The 26,064-nt window shown below is 38.0% G+C and overlaps 1 protein-coding gene across 3 annotated transcripts in view; it reads left to right on the top strand.

Annotated features, from left to right (window-relative positions):
* The window catches only part of PDE4D (phosphodiesterase 4D), a 479,877-nt gene that overhangs the window by 181,723 nt on the left and 272,090 nt on the right, over positions 1-26,064 (top strand). Inside the window, exon 1 of one of the 3 annotated variants that reach the window (XM_075526396.1) lies at positions 7,502-8,675. The exons of the other annotated variants lie outside the window; for them this stretch is intronic. Coding sequence (XP_075382511.1) covers positions 8,629-8,675 — 47 coding nt within the window. The 5' untranslated portion in view covers positions 7,502-8,628. Of the gene's footprint in view, positions 1-7,501; positions 8,676-26,064 lie in introns of those variants that run through there. 3 annotated transcript variants of the gene reach the window in all.

The raw sequence follows: 26,064 nt of genomic DNA, 5'->3' as shown, positions 1-26,064 counted from the left end.
AAGATTCCATAACTGTCAATGAAGAGTCCTTTTGCTCCATTTCCTTTTGTAAGTCATTTCTGCATTGTTCAGTTCAGGTAGTTATCATTCCTTTTACAAAATACATTTGTGTTCAGAATACATATGATGCTTGGCAATATAGAAAGAAGCCATCTTCTAGGCTAATATGCAAATTAGTAGCAAATGAAATTTAAACATTACCAGATGGGGGGGAGGGGAAGGGGTTTTTTTTGATGCCAGGCAAACCCCCGATCATGTTATAGGCTACTTTTTCTCCACTACCCCGTAGAGAAGGTAAAGCTGATATGAATGGAGTATAGCTGATTTTCCAGTGTGCATAGTAAAGGCATACTTTGTGATTCAAAAAAAAGTTATTCCTGTGAATACTTATGCTCTTCCATGTCGATAATCTTCAGTTTCTGAAAAGGTGAAAAATTTTATGATTCTAAGTGAAAAAGTATGATTCTAGGTGAAAAAGTTTATGATTCTCATCTAAGATTCTAAGCTACTTTTGAATACTCATGTCAACATCATCTTGTAGAGGAAAGAGAAGTCTTTCCAAAAGTCATCAATACTTTTTTTCAGTTAACCTAAGTATGGGCTGCTAGCAAGCACCGTTCTGTTAACTCCATCTTGTAGGCTCACATGCCATCTTCACAACATTCTTAGTGTACCCAGGTTTGGGCAAAAAGAATCATAGAATCATAGAATCGTTTAGGTAGGAGAAGACCTTTAAGATCATCAAGTCCAACCATTAACCTAGCACTGCCAAATTCATCACTACACCATGTCCCTAAGCACCACATCTACACATCTTTTAAATACCTCCAGGGATGGAGACTCAACCACTTCCCCGGGCAGCTGCTTCCAATGCTTGACAACCCTTTTGGTGAATAAAATTTTTCCTAATATCCAGTCTAAACCTCCCCTGGCACAACTTGAGGCCATTTCCTCTCGTCCTATCACTTGTTACCTGGGAGAAGAGACCGACCCCCACCTCTCTACAACCTCCTTTCAGGCAGTTGTAGAGAGCGATAAGGTCTCCCCTCAGCCTCCTTTTCTCCAGACTAAACAACCCTCAGCTACTCCTCATAAGACTTGTGCTCTAGAAACCAGTTTTATCAGATAAGTTTGTGAGCAAAATAAATAATCCCTACTTCAGCATCACTTATTAAATTGAAGACAAAGTACTTACATAAATAGAATTATCTTAACTCTTTCTTATCTTATCTTAACTCTTATCTTAAATCTTCACTTTAAGCTTCTTCCTCCAGAATGAATATACTACTGTATCATACTGCAGTAACTAAAATTTACTGGAATAAATTGAATTCCTCTGTTTTTTTTTGAAGTATGAACAAGTAAAATTTCATTCCGCCTTGTCATTTAAGATTCAATTACTCTGAACTATGTTCTATTTGAAATAGAGTATGACTAAAAATAATACACAATAATCTCCATATTACAGAGTAGTTCATGACTATTCACTGGAACTGTATTTGATCTGACTTCAGTTTGTTACCACTTTATAAATAAAAAACTGTCATTGTTTTCTCAACATTTCAGTTTTACAGTTGTGAAAACAGACAATTGGTTTTCTTAAACAACTTCTGCCAAACTGTTTTTGGGAATTTCAGTAGTACCTAATATTTTCACTGAGGTAAAATTTTAGAATTTGTGGTTACCAGAAGTCACTTCCCGTTTCACAGCAGGTATACGTCCGAACTGCTAATGCGGTGCCAGCCACATATTCCATAGCAATGAGTTGAATAACATGACTCCTTACAGAGAGTTCAAGCTCTGCTTCTGACCATAAGACAGCTAGGAAATAGGAGCCAAAATGACTTGATAAATATGAGCTTAAACTAATCCCCATTTTAATATGTTAAATCTCTATTCTGTCAGCAAACTAGACTGGTTGCTTTTCTTCTTCTTGCTTCTCTTAAAGAAAAGGAGATTTGTGGGTCTGTAGGTGGGCAGGGAAAGGGGTCAAATGGGAAAAGAGAGAACAATGATCTGCAGTTCCTATTTACATTTCTTTTGCATACATATAAAGTTTCTGTTTATATTTGTGGAATGATCTTTAAGGCATCTGAACCCTGTCATATGCAATAGGGAAGATACGAGTCTGTGAGCATAACCAGTGCTGCCTAATCTAGGGAGACAGCTTGCTATACAAGGACAGTTATTTTTCTTCAGGCATCACCAATCAGTAGTATCAAGGAAAGCAGGACTATTTCTCTTCAAATGAGACAAAAAGGTAGTTTAATCTCCCTGAGATGTACTGGCATTCCTTTCCACACTGCTCCATCTATTCCAGTTTAAATCCATGCAACTTTAAGGATCTTTTTACATCAATTATAAGAAATAAATGGCACAGCAAAAGTATAGTGAGAACTGACGTTTACCAAGTGAGGTGAGGAACAATAATTATTTTTTATGCACCTGAGCAGATCTTACATTTTAGAATGAGATTACCTGAAACCATCTCTTGCTCTAATTGAAGGGTAAGAAGAGAGAGAGAGAGAGAGATAGAACAAGCTAAGAAATTAATAGAAGACACATAAAATATTAATTTTTCAAAGTTCTTGACCTGAAGATTCTTTGGACTTCGAAAAGGGCTGTGGCTAGGATGGAGAATGTTCCGCTCAAATTACATTAAGAGTTGAGCACATCATTTTCAGAACAAAAATATACTTGATAACTAAGCTCTTTTTCTTCTTAAGGGATAGCCACAAGCTCTTAGCAACATTACCTAATTCATGATTGTGTTCGGAAGTGAACTATATGTTTTTTCAAGTTTTCTCTTTTGGTATTAATTTCAATGAGATAATTATGGCTCTAAGATCTCAAGCCCTGAGGGTAAGTTATGTGGAGTGAGTTATATCCACACTGCATAGAACTCATTTAGAGCTTCTCTGGGTACAGAGAAACAATTTTTCTCTACCATTTTTCAGTTCAAAGTGCCTGAAATCATGTGAGGCTCTGTCAGAGCCCACCGGAACGGCGGGCTCTGACAGATGCATTTGGAGCAAGACACCAAAATGCATGTGGCTTGCCTTATGATTCATCATGAAGATGTCTGAGGGTGGAAGGCCTGTAAGGGGTGCAACAAGACTGTATAGGAAGAATAGAGACAAATAAACCTACTGTTATCTGGGCTGCTTGTGGCAAAGTGTTTCTAAAGTTGCACAGGCTTTTCCCTCTGAAGGAAAGTTTACTTACTCCAGAAGGAGGTCCCATAGTGTGCTAATTTCCGTGCAGGGTGGATGGCAGAGGAAGCAGACAGGACAAAAAGCTAAGTCACTTGGTTTGACATACACTGATATAACACCTGTCTGTGAGTAAAGCAGTCTCAAATGTGGTGAGGAGCTTATCGGGCTTATCTGCTCACTTTGTTGAGGATTCTGATGAGATGAATTTTTTGCCTTTACTTGCTATGCTATTATTATTGAAGATTACTTCTGCGGATCTAAATGACTAAAGACCTATCACTTGGATGATTTCCTTTAACTGTATGCAAAGGGGTGCATTTGTTACCACTTCATTAATCAAGTTCATTTTTTAATCTCTATGGTTTTCATAGAAAATTTATAAGGGATCCTAATACTCAAAATATATAAATGAATCCCAAGTATGGAGAATTGTCACATCTATACATTATATTTTCATAATATTGCAGATGAATCAATATTAACATTTAAGTGACTGTTAATTTTTCTTGAGTTCTTTCCTTCTGTTTTGGGTAATCTCTTTACTGTTTTTTAAAAAATGCATGCAAAAATGACACATTTTGCCTTTTTTATTTTTTTAAAAGATTTTTTATTTCAACCTTCTTCCTGAAGGTTAAAATTACCTGTCTGTACAGTATTTATATTAGCAACATGTTTCTTGCATTAGCCTATATCACATACCTCAGACTTGATCTAAATGAACGCTCCTTGTCACTGATAACATACTTCAGGCTCCACAACCATTCATTTCTTGGAGGGCATTTTGAGACTTTTTATATAATTACCAAGTTTGATGAGGTTTTTCTGTTGATACTTGCCTGGAATCTACTGGTTGAAGTCACCAGCTCATCTTGCATACTGTCTCAAAAAAGCTACCATTGGTCGCTATCGCTATTTAGCAGTGACACTGATTAAATTTTGTGTATTCTTATTAAGAGCTGGCTTTTCAGCATTTCTTTAAGCATTAGCTTTACCCTCCTAGGTACATGTTTTGCCCTGTATGTTATTGTATTGTCACCAAAATATTTGATTCAATGACTTTTTTTGCCCCTTTTTGTAAAAATCAAAAGATTGAGTAAGTTAAACTGATCTCTTCAGAAAATGTGTAGGCATTCTTAGCATACAAATGGTAGTTCTATATGCCCCTGGTGCAGTTTGTTTCTCATGACCTGTATGGTTTGTATTACATATTTTCATTGCTTTTGTTGATTTTTATATTAAAAATCTGACACTGGTAGAACAGCAGTTCTTACCTCTCTTAGCACTATCATCATTTAGTAGTGCCTGTAATGGTAGGACAAGGAGTAATGGTTTTAAACTAAAAGAGGGTAGACTCAGACTAGATATAAGGAAGAAATTCTTTACAATGGGGGTGGTGAAACAGGTTTCCCAGAGAGGTGGTAGATGCCCCATCCCTGGACACATTCAAGGTCAGGTTGGACAGGGCTCTGAGCAACCTGATCTAGTTGAAGATGTCTCTGCTCATTGCAGAGGGATTGGACTAGATGACCTTTAAAAGTCCCTTCCAACCCCAGCTAGTCTATGATTCTATGGCTCTATGATCATGACCAGAAATGTCACAAGGTAAACTCTTCCTTTGGTGTCTGCTAGTGCATTTGCAGCTATGAGAAGAGGCAAATAAAATACTCTATAGGACTTCAGTTCAACAAACACAGACCTTAGTCAATTCTTAAGTGAATTTTCTGATATCACTAGCAATTGAAAAGCTGAGTACTGTGGGAGGAAGACTATGTGGAAATTAAGAAGTAGAGATGAAAATAATCCTCTCTTGGTTCTCCTGCCCCCAAAGAACAGAATGGAAAGGTGTTCGCAACTTTGCACTGTTAATAGGCTGATTTAAGACAAGGCTTATAGGACATACTCTTCACTCATCGCTGTTTAGATGTTTCATTGGGGAGTCAGAAATGCAAGATTCCCAAGAGCAGTAAGAGAGAGAAAGAGCACAGATCCTCGCTCTATAGTCTGATGTGACTATAGAAGTGCTTCCAGATAATCTGCTTCCTGCTACGAACATACTTTGTCCATTACCTAATTAATTGTAGTGGAAAATTCTCAAGGAGACCCTGTAGAAAGGACTGGAATCTGGGATTCCTCCATCTCAGGGAAAGGCCTGTATCACTTGCAGACTCCTGTTTGTGTCTCTGTCTTTCTCCCTCCAGCTTCTTTATGCCTAGCCTAGATTCTGCATGAATGGGACAGATACATTAAACCTTCCAATAGCCTAAATTCTAATGGTCAGAGCACTGTTCTGATAGCAGAATCAAGGAATAAAAGCAAAATCTGCTTTGAATTGCGTTTTTCTTTTTTAATCTTTTTTTTTAACTTGAACTGAAATTGTGCTTGAACTACTTTTCAAAGAACTTGGTGAACCTGAGTTGGACCTGACAGACCAAAATGCTTATCAGGTCAAAAAAAGTGATGCCACTAGGATTAATGTCACTAAATGTTTTTAGCTGTTGCATTTTTTTTTCAAGGTGAACTGATTAGCAGACTATTATGGGCTTGAACTGGAAGAATTTCACATGTCAACCTATACTGGAAATGTAACAAAAATTCTTTACTGGTTAAAGTCTCTGGCTTTAATTTATCCCTGCTCTGGAAAGACCATACATTGTGTATTCCACTTTGTTGGTGAGTTGTTTAACTGGTTTGTAATGCTCTATAGTAACTTTACATACACCCACTCTCCTTCTGCAACTCTGCTTCTGAATGAAATTAGTTGAGTCAATAGGTGCTGTGCTTTGTGCTGAACTTAATACTAGAGAAAACCAGATAAATTGGCATATAGATGCAGAATAGACTCGCTTGCAGATTTAAAATGCGTTAGGTGCCGAGTCAGTGTTGAGAAGCTCTTTCTCAAGATAGTACAGGGCATTAAGTAATTCTAGTGTTGAAAATGTCAGTGCTCATGGATGATCGGGCCAGTATTCAGTTAGGTAAGTGCAATATGAAGTAATAATGATGGTGCAGATTTGTGTAGCATTTGGGGTAGTTAATATTTCATAGTAAGTGGATCTAGCCTAGAGAAAGCAGTAGACTGCTGGATTAGTTAGATGTAATGTTTTTTCGTATTCAGATTAATCACACAGCCTTGCAGTTTTCACAGGTTTTTTTGTATTGTTTTCAAATGTCTCTGGTATAAATTCCCAAAGTAATTGGGGGAGGGGGGTGGTGCTTTTTACATGAAGTGTGAACATATTGTAAGAGTTACAACGGCTTACCTGGTCCTTTTAAAAGTTATACTGAATATTTGTCTTTAATGAAATGAAGATATACTTTGTTTCACAACTTCTTAGTGAGAAAAGGCTAATTTTCATTCTCATTATTTGTAACTCTCAGTGTCTGCTTTCTATCATGGTTGTATTTAAATGAAAAAAGAAAACACAATCTTCTGCATAGAGGAGTAGGACATAAATGATGCTCGAGTCCCTTTAAATTTTTGGAGCTGTTGTATTTTGGTGCTTCAAAGTACAGAACATCCAAATGTGTGCAGCAGTGCAGGCTCCCTTTTTATTACTGAATTGAAATAATACTGTTTCACTGTCAACACATTGTGACATTCAAGTAGTTTAATATTTTATTCTTCCTCCAGAACAGCATCAGCTGTACGAGGGCTAATTTGGGGTATTGTAGAATAGAGCTGTGACAGCCACAGAACCGAGCTTAAGGAAATAGGATCTATAAAAATGTGCAGTGCAGCATCTTATCACATTACTCCCAAGTCCACCCACACCCTAATCAACACACAGTCTTATCACACGTTTTACTGTCACTGAAGTTGCAGCCGGCTTCCATACTGCAGGATTTCCCGTCCAAGAGGGCAAGGGGTCGTTGGCAGCTTCAAAAGCCTTGGCGCAGCGTAAACCGCTCAAAAAGAGCGGCAAGCGAACGATACGCGGCCTGGGCGCGCTGAAGCGCGCAAGCTTGCCTGGAAATCCTCCACGGCTCAGCAGAGACCAGCGCAGCGGGCTCCGTTTCCCACGCGTCTCCCTCCCCACAGGCTTCTGCGCTTCCACGCCGCGTGTCCCTGGCCGGCGGCCGCCCCAGAGAAGCCGCCTGTGCCAGGGAGGGCTCTCCGCCCGCTGCCCCCCGGCGCCCCGTCCCTCCCCGCCGCCCGCCGGTGGGCGAGGCCGGGCAGGGTGCGCTGCGTCGGGAGAACCCACCTAGAGGGCCCCCTTGACGCCAGCAGCGCCGCTGCCGGGCTGAGCCCGCGCCGCAGCCGAGCCCAGCCTGCTGCAGAGTAAGTGCCACGGGGCCGGCAAGTGTCCGGAGCTGCTGCGGGGCGAGGATACAAGGAGCCCCGAGGGGTAGGCTGGAGATTCTTGGCAGGGAAGAGGAAGCGAGAGCCTGTTGCCTGCGTTGCTGCGAAATACCCGCCGTCTCTTGAGCTTGGGCTTAAGAATCTTCCCGAGGATATTTACCAGAGCGTCAGGAGTGATAACTGCTCTCTGGGAGCTGAACTGGGAGAAAAGGACAGCAGAGAAAGAATGCTTAGGTAACACGGGACTTAAAGCTTTGCTTTCATTTTGCAGCGTACGAACTGATGTACCCACATCTGTTTATGTGCAGTACAACATCAAAATAGAACTGGGTTCTGCAGTGAAAGAGTCGATAGCTTAGTCATTTTACTTAAAGGGAGCAGGCAGCCTTATTATGGGGTTAGACAGCAAAGCCGAATTTGATCATGATATGGTCGTATCTCATGATGGTATCTAACTGTAGTCCTGTCCTATGGAGCAGAAAAAGCATACTTCCTTCCTTCTTTCTTAGTTGAAGAAATAAACCCACAGTATCAAATTCAGAAGGAAGTTTGGGTTTGTTGTATATGGCTATTAAACATCATCCTGTTCCCTGGGCTTGTAAGAAAGGAAGACTGCATTCAAGTGATCACTGATGAATATGTGTCTAAGAAAGAAGAAAAAGCAATATTCATTTCTGAACATGGCAAAGCAATCTGAAGTTACACATCTCCCCCTAACTACTGATTTGGCACGGATGACAAGAAACTATCTTTTGACTAACCTTTTCCAACTGTCCAAAATGCTGCATATGAAGATGCTTTAATTCATAGTCAAAGCACTTGGATTTTTAGCAAGGCAAACTGTTGGCATTGTCATAACAGTTCCTGTATACTGATTAGTTTAATGTTTTTTAAGTAGCAAGTGATGCATAAATGGATGGACGTGTACCTAGAAAACCCTGTGAGAAGTCTTTCTTCGGATCCTGGGAATTTTCATTTTTGTGGATTACAGTAATTCTTGCAATAATCCCTGCTGTTAACTGCTCTTGCCGTTGTTCTGGAATGCATCTATGAATGCCATAACAGATAAATCTGCCTGACAAGGAAAACACTGATGTTGGAAGATCTGTGAACATGATGCATGTGAATAATTTCCCCTTTAGGAGGCATTCATGGATATGGTGAGTAATCAATACACATTACAGATTGTTAAACTCAAAATGCTTGTTTGCAAAATACTGTGGCAACTACCAGATGCTATGTTTTTCCCTACATTAATGTCAAACGAGGACTAACCGGCTATGAGAAAAATGAAAATCTTACAGAGATAGTAGTGATGAAGTAATATGAGTATGGCACTCCTTTGCCCTTACAAAATAGGCAAGTCATAAAAATGGTATTGTTATTGTCATGTTTTCTTACATGATAAAAGCCTTTTGAGCAGGGAGACGTATTTTCTTCCTGTATCAGGGGAACACTTCTTCCCATCTCTTTCTTTGCGTGACTTGAAGGAAATAATGAAGACGTATTTTCCCCCTATGACATTGTGTTGTCTGTCCTGGAATTTATTTATTTATATACATTCAAGTGACCTGAAAAGAGGCAAAAATGCTCATCAATATGATAATTCAGTAATCTTTAATAAATGCATTTGTATGGTAGGTTCTGAAAGGTGGCTGTTTGGAAGACAACCATAGAGCATTAAAATCCCTGTCGTCATTAAAACATTTGTTTCCTCTTTGAACCACAGGCATCTATACTTCTTGCTCACTGAAAAATCTTTCTCTGTAACTTTCTTTGCAATATAGTGCAGTTAACTTGCGTATAAATTCTACCAGTGGTTGTTGCGTCATGTCTTGCTCCTGATCTTGGAATTAATGTCTTGATTAGTGCTTAATGAATATTGTTAGCTAAGGCAAAAATACTTCCCCAGAAAACTTTTGCTCTTTGGGTAAGTATCAAGTCTTTCAAAATATTAGAAGCAAACATATTACGGAAGCTCATTTAAAAACAAAATTGCATTCAAGTTGCGGGGTTGGCTGCAGGGTGCATGTTTGATTGACAGATTTGCCCTTACCGTATGTGAGCCTCTGCATGTAACTGATTTGCAGGAAAACCTAAGAAAGGCTTTTCTCCGGGAAATTTGTTAGCAAAGTTCTTAAAGCCACGTTCTTTTCATGGCATTTCAAAGTTGTATTCCAGAAGGCTGGTACAACGCCGAGTCCCCGGAGCCTGGCAGCGCCGGCGCTGGCGTCAGCCGGGTGTCATCTGTCGGAGGCGCCGGCTGCTCCGCGCGGAGCCAATGGCAGGAGGCGCGAGCCGCCCGTCAGAGCCGGGGGGCGGGGCGGCGGGGCGCTGCCGGCTCCCCTGCTCTCGGCACTGGGGCTTTAGCGAGCGGCTGGTGGGCACGCTCTCCTCTGAACGCGTCTGCTGGGCGTTTTAATTGCATTTTATTCCGCCTTTCCGTAAGACCGTTCTAGTCTACACAAGATCCTGTCAGAGCCAACTTCAAACCTCATCACCTAAAAGATGAATAATGTGATCTTCAATGAATTTTGTCTTTTTGTTTGGGCAGTTTATTTAGCAAAGTGTGTTGGAAAGGGTACTGCAGTCCACACCTAACAGGAAGACCGTTTCCGTTGTCGTCTAAGAATTTGGCCTACTTCTGTTTTTAATAACTTAGAGAAATTACCTTAAGCATGTTTTAATCCCCAGGGTTCATCTTCTGACTAAGCGGTTTTAAAATACAAACCCTGAAGTCTGCTCAAAGGGGTTTGGAACAAACCGGCTGGTTTTTATTTATCTTCTCTAAAAGGTAGTTACCTGGTTTCCCTGTGTGCTCCTTGCCAGCCCCTTGCTGTCCGCCACAGTACGTGAACCCATTGTCTAGGAAAGACTGGCAGAAGTCTTTGCTGGGAAGATACATGAAGATAATGCTATGTTCTGTGTTTACTATTTTAACTGAATGCAAACTATACCATGCCTACGTTTGTGCTTGCTGAATCATATACCTTAATTTAGAATGGAAATGCACACTGTTGTTCATCTCAACTCTCAGAGAACTGGCAAATTTGCTTATTCATGCTACAATAGGTCTGTAAGGAACACTTATGGGTGCCAGGGTTTTAAGTTGCCAGTCACAGTTTTTCTTTTAATTCTGAACCTTCACAAATCCCTGCATTGCCTGTAAGGTATGCCAACCTTTTCTGTTGTGAATAGGAATTGGCACAAAGAAAGTCTTCCATATGTATATAACCTCCCCTCGTGCTACTTTCAGATGTCCATTAAAGGATGATAATGAAGGTAAAGGAAAGGGTATCTTTCATGGGACCCAATTAGTTTTGTGTTTGTGTAATACAAACGTTAGTTGATCATCTTTAATAATGTTTCCCCAATGCTGATGCAACACATCAAAGGTGTTCAGTGGCCAGCATCATATACATCACAATATTTGTAACCTTTATATGCATACAGAACCAAGTATTTCAGAAGTAGGACTAATAATTTTCTGTACCTTAGAGATGTTGCTTTTTTAAGGTATTTTCTGTACCTTAGAGACATGCACTATGCCTTCATGTGCTAGTTCCTGCTCGTCACATGGAATACGGGGAGGAAGAGTCGGGAGGGATAAAAAATTAACCCTTCTGAAATACAATTTATAGTTTCAAATGTCCAGAATTTTAATGTTGTGTAACAAGTCAAGGGGCTGGATGTTTTTTTCGTGTTTGGTCCTCTGTGAGTTTAGGGAAAGAACAGAAAGTGATGGCCCTGAGAGACGGGTCTGACTGTGAACCCATAAGCTTCTGGAAGTGTAGTGAGAATTCCAGTATCTGAACCCTGCTGGTAATGTTAGTAATAGGTAGAAACTGACTACTGGCAAAAAGCAGCTGTAAAATATATATGTTCCCAGGCAGTACGAATGGGAGAACAACTATATCAGACAGACAAGGGTAGATATAATCTGAATGGACTCTAAAGGGCATATAAAACTGAGATTGGAGTAGACAAAAAAGAGGTATTTTGTCTGAAGCTGGTTCAAACAGTTTGGATTGTAGAGAAGCAAATGCAAAATACATACAATTAAAGGGGTGCAGTGGTTGGGGCAAGTGATGTCCCGGGTGAGGATAAAGTTAGTCCTAGCAATAGTGAGAAACATTTATGGTGATAGTAGAAGGAGCAGTAGGACTTCATAACTACTTACAACATTACACACTATACAACATAAATTATGTATTAACAATATGCAGCTTGCTGCCATTCACACTAAAAACGATTTTAGAAACATTTACTGCTGAATTATATAACCTAGCTTTCCTTTCCATTACATTTTATCTGCCTTTTTGATGCCAAACTAAACAAGTATAAACATGGTATTCAATTTTGGCTTGCCTAATTGCATAAACAAATATTGCACATGCCTTCTAGCTTTACCATAGGAAAACTACAAGTGAAAAACCTGTGTTCAAGAATATCTGTCTTTAAACTGGTAAAGATTTGAAATTAATCCACAGGTGAATACACTAACTTTTCAGAATAAAAGATGTTACCTATGACTGTCCATCCTTTTCTGCCAACTTTTGGCCTATTAAGATTGAATGAAATTTAATTTGGTTACCAAGGGAGTGAATAAAGAAAAAAAAGAATCCTTTCTTGGTTCCTTTTTAATCCCACTATATTTACTTGATTTGATCATTATTGTTCCATATACTTCATCTAATGCAAAATGATGCGAATGCGTGCTTATACATGTTATCCTTCTCTTCAGACTGATTTGATGACTAACTAGTGTTTTGAAAAGCACCTGAGTAAATCCCTGAATTAATGCAATTGTTAATAAGCTTCAGTCTTCTGTTTTTGCCAGTATTCTAAAATAATGTTACTAAATTGTTTATTTGCACATTTCATAGAACTCCACATGGTTTTGAGCCAACCAAAAATGGTTTGGCTTTCCATTGTTATCCAGGTTCTTCCATTTTGAGAGAATAGAACAATATGTAACTGTGAAGGAACATGGATGGAAATGAAGATCTCAATGCTAATGCATGAAATAAACTTTTCGTTATGTTCTTAGGACATGATGAGTCACCTCAGCTCACTAAGGTATCGTGGGGAACTGAGTCTGACCAGTGCTATGCTCTTCTCGTGGCATAACTCTTCTCTTCTAACCCAAACCAGGGTGAAATGCTTAATGCAGATACTTGCTTATTTGCTTGTTCTAGCAAATTTGTGTATTTTATAGTGGGGGAAGAAAAAAGGCTTCTTTCTGAACTGCTTTTCAGCACAGTATTTAACTAGTTTTTAGATATTTTTTACTTAAGACATTAACATAAAAACTGTAGAGGAATATCTCAGTTATTCCTTTGGAAATCTGGATTTGAACCTGAATTTGGGGAAAAAAATGGTGATTTCTTAAACTAAGAAGAAATCTTTTTAAGACCAAATAATTTTGTTTAATCCGCTGTGGCCAGTAGATTTTCACAGTACTGCTAAGTATGAAAGGTGACCTTATTCCCTGTTTTCTTATGCTCGGTGACAGGTGTTGCTTTCCTTCAGGCATTGTTGAAGTTTATTGCTCAAGTTAGGACGAGTGTAGGAAGATGTAGTAAGATACTGAATGAAACAAAGAGTTTCATTTTAAGGTATCTGTTGCCTTTTCCTTTATATTTCTAACACCTTATCTGCCTCGTGGCACCTAGCCAGCATTCAGCATGCTGAATATCAGTGAAGAGATGAAAATATTTCTACTATTTGCTTATAATTTATATTAGCAGTGCTTTGACTTTCTGTAATGTTTCCATGTGAAAAGCTGAACGTTCTCCAGATACACTAGTCAGCTAAGCCCAACAACACCCCTGATGGGTAGGTTAGATACATACCTGTATATGTAAGTTACATCCCTCACCACTGAAGTGCTCTATAGTCTTCCACACAATAGTTATGGCACTTTTGCATGCAAAATTTCTGTGCAGGCAAGATAATTTAACCATATGAGCTAATGCAAACTGTCATTGCTCACTTTGGGTGTCCTGGACAGATGAGTATCCTGTTGGGACTGTAATCTATTGTTTCAGAATAATGAGATCATTTAACCTGCATTTTTGGATCACTAATCTGCTCATCTTTATATTACTGCAACTGATTCAAACTAAACTTCTGTTTTTGAAATGTGGACTCTTGCCAAGGCCTGCCTTTTGCTCTTCTGTCCTCAGCATATGATCTGTAAACGAAATTGTTATTTCATACCTCTCTCCTTTGGGTGCACTACCTGCTTTGGTAATTTGGACTGAAAACGCTTTGAAACACTATGTCTCATTAGAAGTAGAGCACATTCTAGTTGAAGATGGCCCTGCTCATTACAGGGGGTTTGGACTAGATGACTGTTAAAAGTCCCTTCCAACCCAAACTGTTCTATGATTCTATGATTCTACATCTTTTAACCAGTCATTTTCAGGCTAAGTTAGAGTCAAGTTATTTCTTGAAGGATCCCATAAACTTGCAGAAAGTCTTGCTGTCTCTGGATATAATCCTGATTTATATCTTCTTGGAAACTCAAGTCACAATAATAGAACCTAAATTAAAGCTTCTTTTATTCATAAAACACCTGTTGAGTGTTCATGCAGTTCCTCTACAGTCTCTTCACTCTTACCTGCTTACGAAGAGCCACCTTCTCTTCTTTGGGAAGAGTTAATCTGTACCTGCACTTTGACTCAGCAAAAATTACCCTACACCTCGACCTCTTAAAAAATAGTTTAATAATGAAGAAAAATAAATTTATTATTACATTAAACATATTGATTAAATATTACTTATTATTTATGCTGTTTCATTTATAAAGTATTTTGTAAGTAGATTTGTGGGTACTTATATTGCCTCTAAACATTCTGGCCTGAGTTAAGTGGGTATGGTTTGTCATTCACAGATGGGTTCACTTGAGGATGGGAATTTGGCTCCTACTGGGAAAAGAAATGGTAGTGTTAAATATTCCTGTAAATTAGCAGGTTTACTTGAAATCCACATATTTGGCATTCGGAGACAACCAAAGAATTGTCCAGAGGTCTATACGTGAGGTCTATACATGAAGGTCTATACATGAAGATGTACTATTTTGTTGGATACTTTCAACATAGTATTTGTGGGCAGGGAAAGAGTAGAGGGAGGGGAGAGAAGAATCACTAAAAATGTTGAAAGCTGACAATTACAAAACTGAAGAAGGCTGGTCAACAAATATAATTTACAGCTTATTATAGTTTCATGTCATTAAAACAGAAATAGTTAGGTTTCACTTGTACACTATGCTAAATGGCAATTTTTATGCTAATATTAGTTCAGTATTGTCTGCTGAGACCTTAACTGAATACATGATACTTGATACTTTTTTATGACTGGATTAACTCTTTGATTATAGCAGAATGATTTAAGATAATTTTTATTTTAACCATTAAAAAATGCAAGAATATTTCCAGTAAAAGCTACTGGTCAGTAGCTGTTAATAGAATAATTTTCCCTGTCTGATTTACTCGGAATTAGCAAAATGGAGTGCACAAAATAAGAAGTTTCAAAGGAGTCGATAGAACCAAGCACAGCATATGAAAAAGGAATGAACAATTTTGCTTAGGAAACTTGTAACTATTTTAAGTGTCTGATCCATTTATATTATAAAGCATGTACAAATATTAACAGAAGGAAGGGGTGTTTATTTCTCTTCTTTTAAAACTGGCTAAGTTGATATTCCTAGATTACCTTGAGAATTTATTACTGTTTTTAAAGATGAATATGGAAAAATGGTATGAAAATTAGTAATTTTGCCTTATTTAGGCAGCAGCCCTTTCTCTGTTGAGAACTGATTAAAACAATTGCCTGAATATTAAAGATATTCAACCACTGGAAAGCTGTAGTGAAACTGAGTATACCTGAGTCTCAGATTCAGTTATCTGAAGGGAAATATTTCTTTTAGTTTTAGGTAGCTTAGATAATGTCTCCAAAGGAGGATCTCTAGTCTTCTTACATCACAACTTTTAATTTTACAGAATGACTTTGTTCAGTAATTTTACAAAAAAACGTGGAAGGTTTAATTTTTTTTCTAAAGTAGCATGGCTTCATGTTTTCAATTGTCTGAAGCAATTGGTTTAGATTGTATTATTTCATATTGTCTCATTTTAATTGGGTTACTTTGATATGACAGATGACAGCTTGTCCCCTTCAGGAAAACAGATCATTCTTACCGAGATGAAAAGAGATGACTTTAACTCTTTCCATTTGCAATGAAATGTAGCTCCTGATTTCGTGATTTTTTGTATAGCACTTATTAAATTCTTAATTTCAGCCACTAACAAATGGTCTTTGATATTTGATCTGAAATACAGACATATTTTTAACGCTGTCAGTAGCTAAGGATTAAATCAGTTACCTATGTTTATCATATGGATGTAACTCTTAACAGAAAGTTTGTGTGTCCTTCACAAGTTGTTGGGCTTGACACAAGAGTTATTTGGTGAAATTCTAAGGTCAGTTCTATGCCTAGCTGAACAATCCCATGATCTTTAGAACATTTTAGGAAAAAAGGTATTCAATGTTGTGTCATAACATTTTATACTGCATTCCTTTCATGTGTCTTATTCCATGTTATTACTGGATTTATTTTTCTGTACAAACTTACTGGAACAGATTTTAAACAAGGGGTTCTTAAACCATCAGTTTTTTAAGAGTGATTTTTTTTCTGGTGATGTCAATATACCCTCTGTTATTCACAAGCAATTGAAAGTTTTCAGAGTTTAACTTCCTTTAAACTGGAAAAAAATATAGCTCATTGGTAATATACCTTGCAGATTCAGAATGGGACAAGACCTTCCAGGTGGAATAACCTTTCTGGTTACAGTAGAAGCATCAAGCACAGAGGCTCATATACCCCCGTGATATGTGCGTCTGGATACTAGGGAAGAAATGTTTCAAAAGTTGGTTTTGTTTGCCTTTATATCCAACTTTATTCTCCGTAGGCAAGTAATGCCTTCAGGGAAGTGAGTAGATTTTAATTATCAAATGATTAATTACAGTGTTATTTTCACTTAGAGTATAACTAAATACTTAAGACATATTAAAAATAGTGGGTTAACTGTGGTTTTGACTGCTATTTTAAGGGGAAATTTTGGTTTGGTTATTCTAGATGTTCATTGTTAATTATGATATTGACCTAATATTGACCAATTAAAAATCATCTTAACACATCAAAGTCTAAGATTTTTATGCATCTTAGACCATTTGTGAAATTTTGTTTTCGTGGTTGGTGGATTTAAGAACATCATCTTCCAGTATTACTTTTTTGGATAATTCATCTTTAATTGAGTAAGTGCAATAATTGAAAAAGGAATGAGGCATGTCATCCATGCCTACTTTCAGAACTTCAGACAGAGGAACAAGTATCCTGTCACATTCAGTATCTAGATACATTCAGAAATGTATAGAAATCAGTGCTCAACTAAACTAAAATGTGCATATTAAGGACAACCCCCCCCCAATTTTAATAGATTTTATTTAGTATATTGTGAAATAACAATGTACTTGTCATGCCATCCTCTGACAGCAGAATTATTTACTAAAAAGTACTGGTGTGAGGACTTTAGTTTTGCATTTCATTGCATCCATTCATCAGCTTATTTATATTTAGGCATCTAAATAACAATTAAGACTTCCAACTTCGGATACTTTATTTAATTCTTAAACTCAGATAGAGGTATTTTATCCAATGTTTTTCAACTCATGCAGAATCTGAAAATTGCCAGCAACCTCCTTGAAATCTGTCACTCCAAAGTTTCCTGCCCATTGTAAAGTATCATTTCATGCAACAGATCTCATGACGTAACTGCCCTAACAAACATGGCCTATAACTGCTATTGAGCTCTCACGTTTAGCCTTTCCTCAATATTTTAATTTGTAAATAGTGGGTCTGAACCTTTACAGACATTCTAAATTAGACACACTGTTTCATTCTTTTGCATTATATTTCGTTCCTGTATATGTCCTACTATATGACACTTTTTTTCATCTGGTATCCCATCATGTCGTCTTTGTAGTGTCTTACCTTCTACCAGTCTCCAAATAAAACAAAGAAGCTGTGGTAATAAATGACAAAAATGATGATAGAATAGCTGGTTTCCAAACAGGTTATGAACCAAATATACATGGTGAAATAAAAATAATCCTTTTCCCCGTCTTGTACTTATAGTATTGAGGTATGGAGAAATTTGAACCTGGGAGACAAATTCCTTGAATGCTAGGGAAGTGTCATACAGAAAAGCATATTTTCATGTACAGGCCAAGAGATACCCAGCTCTACATCCATTTATTTTTTAATGTACTTTCAGCCCTTTCACATTTCTTGCTGGTTGTCTCTAATGTTGTGAGAGAGTAGTTTTCTTGACTGTACTTTAACATAGAGATCTTAAAGTGGAGATTTGGTGCAGGTTACCAATCAACAAATACCTTTTCTTTCCCTGTTGCTGTTTGGGATTTTGATCTTAGATGTCCTTGGAATGCTCTTCAGGGTAAAAGTACAGCGGTAACTGTGCAGTTCCAAGCACGCTGAACAATTGCCATAGCAAGTAGTCTCTCCCTGCTGGAATATCTGTACCAGACTGACCTGTCCCATGAAAGTATAATAATCCTAGGAATTTCCCAGAGAAGGAGAGTAGTTAAAGACTACTGGGTTTTTTTTCCTTTTCTAATCCAACAGTATTTGGAATGTCCAACCCACAAATACTCTTTCCAAATCACCCTTTCCAAAATTAGGTAGACTTCAACAGGGGGATTAGTTTGGGATATTGGACTGTCTTTGTTTGTTAGGAAGTTATAGCTGGATAAAAAGACAGTTAAGGTGCTATGTTGGTCATCTATATATTAAACATTTTCAAGTTTTAAATGCTGTGATGCTTAAATTATTGCAGCATATGTTGGTAAGCTATATGCTGTACAGTATCTTTAGCAGGAGTGGAATCCTCTATACGCTGTATAATCCTTACAGCCTAATCGTATTTCTTTCCGTAGGATTGCATTTTGGAAGTAGATGTGGCTTGTGGTGAAGTAACTGCCACTGGGAATACCACAGTCACAAAAAGGTATGCATGCTGAGCTGCAGCTGAGCTAATATATGGCTATTTATGGCAACCAAGCAGGAATCAGAGATTAAGTCATAATAAGGTAGGGATTGTACCAGCTAGAGGCTCACTCGCTTGTTCCATGAAGTAGAAGAAGGATTTTAGAGATGGTGATTTAGAGCATTGCTTATCCCCTGCAAAGTGAATATGAATAAAATTTTAAGAGTTTTTTGCATAATGTACATTTTTGAAGCATCAGTTCACGCAATCCTACAATAAGATCGGATATTCAGGCCATTGTTTCATTCATTATACAATAATAAAAAAAAAAGTTCTGAGAGGCAAAATGAATCTACTTCCTGAACCAGAATACATGATAACGTATCAGGATCTACCTTTAGAACCTGTATTTAGAAAAGATCTGATCAGATAGGTCTGTATTAAATCTGTATTAAATCTGCATCTGTATTAAAAAAAAAATCACTATGGAAAACAAACATATGGGGTAATAACTGCAAGATTTTCAGTTTGTCTCTTTGCATCCTTCGCTGAAATGTTTCATTTCTGCTGTCTCCCATGCCTCCAAAAAAAAGACTGGTCATGTCCTTATGCAGTACTTTTAATAAAGATTTTGATAATTGGAGACTATAAAATATGTAAGCATACTTGTGACTGTGAGTTTACTGCTTTCCTGAAATGCCACTTGCTTTCCATATATTCACAGGTATTTTACCACGTATTAATCAAAGGAACAGATGCAGAATGCTGGGCAGGAAAAATTGGTTTGGGACTCTCTTTGAATATATAACTATTTATACAGGAGATTTTTTTTTCCTGGTTTCTTAAAGAAATGAGGCCTACATGATCATACATATCAGTTTCCCCCTTTTATGGCTTTGGAACCTGTTTTCTGATTTCAACCAAATTTTAGAGGACAGAAGTTTTAAAACTTAAGATATTTTAAAAAATAGTGTTGGTTAGAAAGTACCTTCAGTTTGTGCTCTCCCTGGGGGAAGGACTTCTGTGTCCTAACAATGCAGCTCCTGGTAGTGGCTGGCCAGACAAAGCCCTTGCAGAGCTTGCCGTCAGCTCAGTGCTGCTTGCCTCCTGTACCCTCATCTTGCCTCCTGTACCCTCATCTTGCCTCCTGTACCCTCAAACTGAGTATGGGCAGGTGGGTCACTGGAGAGGGAGGTGGCTAAGCTTCGTGTTCTTCATGCAACAACTTACTCTTGCAGTTCAGATGTACTGTGAAAGTGAAGCCAGTGAAGTCTGTTACGTACATGTGGGTGTAGAAACAGTAGAGTCAAAGCATCATCAATGCAGACATGTTCAGGACAGAAACACAGACAGAATGGAGTTTGCAGTAATGATGAACCCATATTTCTGATAGCCAGAGATTTTCATCTGTTAAGATTATATTCTGAATATTTCCACAAGTCCCTCATGTAGATCTTAAGCTGGCTCTGAACTCTTGAAGAAGGATTCACTTACAAAGTGACAGGCTAGTCCAGTTGAGTTATTCTTTCCCATTAACAATAGCGTAGCTAACAGCAAGGATTTGGAAAGCACCAGAAAACCTTTAAAACCTCATCAGAACAACCATGATATCATAATATTTTCCTTATTGAAAATGTACTCAGTATTTTAATTGTCAGTTACAGATAGCACAGAATGAGATAATTAGAAGCATATCTAAATTTCTGAGAAACCTACATTTCTTTCCTAGCTATTCGCCAGTGCTTGAAGTGCTCTAAAACTGCTGAGTATTCAAGATACATTCATTTTAGCTTTCAGGAACATAAGTTGAGGACATTAATGCAGTTCCAATGAGATTTGTCATAGTAACAGTGACTGCTACAGGCTTTAAGAGGTATCATATTTCTGATATCAAAAGAGACTTTGGTGTCCTCTACTCTTACCCATGTAAGTTTTGCACTGTCTTTAATGTTTGTTAGGGGATAACGTGAAGAAAGAGCAAATGTGCTTGCATGTCTAGAAAAATAAGGAAGACATTTTGTCTGGTGTTCTGAGTCTTTTGTGGGATCCTACATGAAAAGCACATAGAATCATAGAATAGTTTGGGTTGGAAGGGACCTTTAAAGGTCATCTAGTCCATCCCCTCTGCAATGAGCCGGGACATCTTCAACTAGATCAGGTTCCTCAAAGCCCATCCAACCTGACCTTTGACACCTGAAGTTTCCAGGGATGGGCCATCTACAGCCTCTCTGGGCAACCTGTTCCAGTGTTTCACCACCCTCATTGTAAAGAATTTCTTCCTTATATCTAGTCTGAATCTTCCCTTTTTCAGTTTAAAACCATTACCCCTTGTCCTGTCACTACAGGCTCTACTAAAAAGTTTGTCCCCATCTTTCTTATAAGCCCCCTTTAAGTATTGAAAGGCTGCTATAAGGTCTCCCTGGAGCCTTCCCTTCTCCAGGCTGAACAACCCCAACTCTCTCAGCCTTTCCTCATAGGAGAGGTGCTCCAGCCTCCTGATCATTTTTGTGGCCCTCCTCTGGACCTGCTCCAACAGGTCCATGTGTTTCCTGTGCTGAGGGCTCCAGAGCTGGACGCAGTGCTCCAGGTGGGGTCTCACCAGAGCAGAGGAGAGGGGCAGGATCACCTCCCTCAACCTACTGGCCACGCTTCTTTTGATGCAGCCCAGGATATGGTTGGCTTTCTGGGCTGCAAGCGCACATTGTTGGCTCATGTCCAGCTTTTCATCCACCAGTACCCCCAAGTCCTTCTCCACAGGGCTGCTCTCAATCCCTTCATCCCCCAGCTTGTATTGATACCAGGGGTTACCCTGAATCAAGTGCAGGACCTTGCACTTGCCCTTGTTGAACCTCCTGAGGTTCACATGGGCCTACTTCTTGAGCTTGTCCAGGTCCCTCTGGATGGCAACCCATCCCTCAGGCATGTCAACCACACCACTCAGCTTGGTGTCATCTTGCACCCAAACTTGCTGAGGGTGCACTCGATCCTGCTGTCTGTGTCACTGATGAAGATATTAAACAGTCCTTGTCCCAGTACAGACCCCTGAGGGATACCACTCGTCACTGATCTCTTGTCCAGACATTGGGCCGTTGACCACTACCCTCTGGATATGGCCATCCAGCCAATTCCCTATCCACCGAACAGTCCATCCATCAAATCTGTATCTCTCCAATTTAGAGACAAGGATGTTGTGGGGGACCATGTTAAAGGCCTTACAGAAGTCCAGATAGGTGACATGTGGAGCTCTTCCCTTGTCCACTAGTGTAGTCATTCCACCATAGAAGGCAACCATAGAAGGTTGGTCAGGCAAGACTTGCCTGTAATGAAGCCATGCTGGCTGTCTTGAATCACCTCCCTGTCCTCCACGTGCCTTAGCATAGCTTCTAGGAGGATCTGTTCCATGGTCTTCCCAGGCACAGAGGTGAGGCTGACAGGTCGGTAGTTCCCAAGGTCATCCTGTCTACCCTTTTTAAAAATGGGTGCAATGTTTCCCTTTTCCCAGTCACTGGGGACTTCACCTGACTGCTGTGACTTTTAGGAAGCTAGAATCAAGGGTTTTTATGTGAAACTTTTATGAATCGATGCAGTTTCATTTTCAGGAGAAAAATACCTGATTTTGTTGAATTCTTTTTGTTTACATCAGAAGTCAGGAAAGGGAAATAAATGAAAGAAATCATGTAGGGAATACAATGTGTTCAGCAATATATTTTGTTACTGCACAGAGGTTTTCAACTACTGAACATCAGAATTCATTACACACTGTGAAATTAAATGGCAAATGTCAGAGAATTTTTGTATTCTAGATAGGTACCTGCAGTGATGGGAGATGGTTGGCTGCAGAGTCTAACAGGATTCTTGTTAAAAACCCTCAAATTTTAGAAAAGTTACTCTTGATAAAGATGTGCTTGAGATGGTAAGAGAAATGTCATCCTTGTGGATCCTCTATCGTTGCAGAGTTTTAAGGGCAAGTTAAACCAACATCTGCTAGGCAGATTTAGCTCAGTTCTATTAGATTTTCTAATACTTCTCTGTTAGAGCTGTGTTGGGAAAATAGAACAATCAATGGGGTTTAATTGGCCACTTGGACCTTCAGGCTGGAAATTAGAGTACTCCTAAACTCTGTCAGACAAGGGAGGCTCTGGAACAGCCTTCCAATAGCATATTGGAGAAAAGCATGAAAGTAATTGACTGTTGCATGTTAAAAATAGCTGTGAAAAGGGTTGTATGATGTGGAGCCTGTGAAAGCAGGTCAAGTAGACTGTGACACTATAATGTCCCTTCTACTTTTAAGTTTCTTTCTGGTGAATGAATTAATTTAACTACTTTTTTTTTGGTCACTCTAGGAGTTTAAATCATCTTTGGATGTATTTCTGAAAGAGAACTCCAAATTATGTTCTGAGGGTCTGCTATATTTGTCTGTAATGACTAAGTAGTATTGCCTCTCGTTTCTGAGGACTAAACTTGGAGTAACAGGGATCTGGTAGAATTGCTGTAACGATGCAACTGGTATGTTTCAAATAGTTCCTGTATTGTATCTGTAATATAAATAACATGTAAAATGTGTAAATGTAATGTTTATTTTTAATTAGCTTTGATACCCATTTGGGTTCTCTTTCTATTTTCACTATTAATGTTGCCCTTTTAAAATAACGTATTCTTTATTTACCTGTCTGAAAAGAAATTGCTAGTGATCAGCTACTTTTCTTAAAGTTACTAAAACAAGGAAAGAGAGGTTGATGCAACCATCAACAAAATGTATTATTAATCTAATAATAGATTCAGGAAGTTGGTTCAAAAAGTCATTTAAACCTTTGAAAATGGGATTGATACCAGTGGAAAACTTTTGTACCAAGTTATCTAACCTCATTTTAGTAATTCTTTGCATTCTTTGCATTCTTTGAAGATGTGGTTTCAGTCAATATCAGTAGCAATTTTGCCTTAAATTGCATTAATAGTTTCAACGTGTAAAAAGGTGGTGCATGGGAGGAAGTAGTTCTGTGCTGGAACAGTCTGCCAAGCTCAAATGAGAGTTTATGGTTTTGATGGCATCCTCATCTACCAAAAATATCACCAAGGATGCAGAGACTTATTAAGTTTTCTCCCATTCCATAGTCCTGTAGAATGCCCTAAATGCTAGGCCACATAGTAATCTTTTGTGTCTTTATTTCTGTCCTTTTCTCTGAGCTGTTATATTTCATATGGAATGCTCCATAGTAGTTGTTCTATATCAAGGTGAATAGGGCAATCTGCAAACAGCAGAAGCAATTAAATATAGATCCTTTTGTCTCATGGCTAAGCTGTTTAATAAATTATGATGCCCCTAGCAGCAGCTTCATATCTCAATAGGGTTTTCATCTCAGTGAGAACAGATTAAAAATAATTTATGAATAATCCAAATTGATTTTTAATTTTTTTTAATTAGCTGAATCAAAAATCTAGTTACTTCAGCAGCGTTATTTGTGAACTTCTTTTCCCTTTTCCTTGTTAGATTATATTATAATATTTTAATACACGGGACTCATATCTCATTTGGATCAAAAAACTAGGACACAATTGAGCACAACTGCTTTCTACAATTGGATAAAACTTTGATGGTAGCTTTCAATTTCATATACTATGTAATTCAAGTATTTTCAACCTAATCTGTTATGAAATATCTCTATAAAATAGTCTCAATATAATAATCTATTAAAGTATACAATGTGCTTAATATCTATGTATCACAGATCTAATAATTCTATTATTTCTGCTGAAGATTTTCTGTATTGTAGTGTATGTCCAGACAAAATACATCTTTTTCTGAAATTTCTGATTTCTAATCTTTTCTAATAAACTAAGTAACTGAAAGAAATATAGTAGGCTTTTTTGCTAACGTGCTAAACAGATACTACCAACTTGGATATCTTTCACTGACAGCCTAATTTTCTTTTACATTATTCATGGCTTATTTGGGTGAAATTTTATATCACTTTAGTTCCTTTGTGCATGTTCTGTCACGAGTATCTGAAATACAGTGACAGGCATACTAGGTTTTTTCTGTCTCATTCAATTGTATAAAGAGTTTCTATTTTGATTTAGCTTGTGTATTTGGCAATACTTTAACAATGTTTTTGCTTTTCCTCACTACAAACAAAGGATAGATTGGTGTTTTAAAAGATGTTTGTTCAACAACTTCCAGATAACTTTCCAAGCACGTAATTTGTGTCATGTTTAAGAATGTTTTCACCTTTTTTATTTCTTCAGTAATGTTTGGTACATTTGTGGCTCATGTGTGTTTTATTTAACTTTTCACAGTTATTTTCAATACTTCTATGGTGATATTGTTAGTTATTTCGATTTCCTATGAAATACTTACATCTTTTCTTCAGAAGACAAAATTGGTACTTCTGCTACATTTTTTCTATGTTCTTGCTGCACATCTTGCGGTAAGCATTATAGGACACCAATACTAATACGTACAAGATTGAAAACATGATGACTGTTGCTGGAACCTAATAAAGAGTTTTCTGTCTTTAATTTTTTAAGGGTAGTGGATTCTTGAGAAAGCGTTTTCCAGAAATGATAGGCTGGCAAACCTGTTACCTTCTTTTCTTGTTTCTTCCTCAATCAAGATGTAATTTCTTTAGCAGAAGTTTCAGAATACTTATTTCATTATTTTTCTCTCACATACCCTACTTCTGTTTTAGACTGTGACTATAAATATCAAAGTTCCTACTGAGTTACATTCTCATTGGTGAGAAGAAGCAGGCTTTTAGTACCCAGTAGGGCTTTTTAGCTCTATATGTGATTAATAGGTCAGTTGTGAGTTCTCTTAGTACTATTTCAGTGCCTCATAATCCAGCTCTGCTGTAGCTAATTTCATTGAGACGTCAGCAGCTATTATTCTCACTAACGTTACTGGTATCACTCTTAAGGACTCATGTGACTGCTCTTCTCCTCTTTCTTTAGTCCTAATGATATCTTTAACTTTGCAACACATCAGACACCTGTTTCAGTGTTATTAGTCTTCATTTCTACTGTGTCATGATTAAGCCCCTTGACCTTGACATTCATATCTTATTAAAAAGAGAATCATGTGCAGATTTTCTGAACTAATTTTTTGATAAACAAGGGCCTATGTTCTCACCACAGTCAGGCAGAAACAAACAAAAAATCCACCCAAAGTAATTTAATTTTATGGATCTGCAAACAAGATAAAAGGGTACATGCTAAGGATCATTAAAATTATCCATTGCAAATGGTCTTTTGCTTCCTAGCGGACATTAATCTGTTTTGACTGAATATTAAATAGAATTCTAATTTGAAGGGATGAGGGATAGTGGATACAGTGGAAACCCAAAAACTCAAGGTAGCTTGAAGGGAAAGCTTGATTAGGTTATGAAAGGAATTAGATGGGATGATGATGCTCCAGAAGTTCTATAAAATCCTGTTAGATTCTAACAACAACTAGAAAATGTGAGTAATTGGAAAATTGTGCCAGTGT

This window comes from Mycteria americana, chromosome Z, assembly GCF_035582795.1.
Source record: "Mycteria americana isolate JAX WOST 10 ecotype Jacksonville Zoo and Gardens chromosome Z, USCA_MyAme_1.0, whole genome shotgun sequence".
Taxonomy (NCBI): Eukaryota; Metazoa; Chordata; class Aves; order Ciconiiformes; family Ciconiidae; genus Mycteria; species Mycteria americana.
This window is presented reverse-complemented; position numbering and strand designations above follow the sequence as displayed.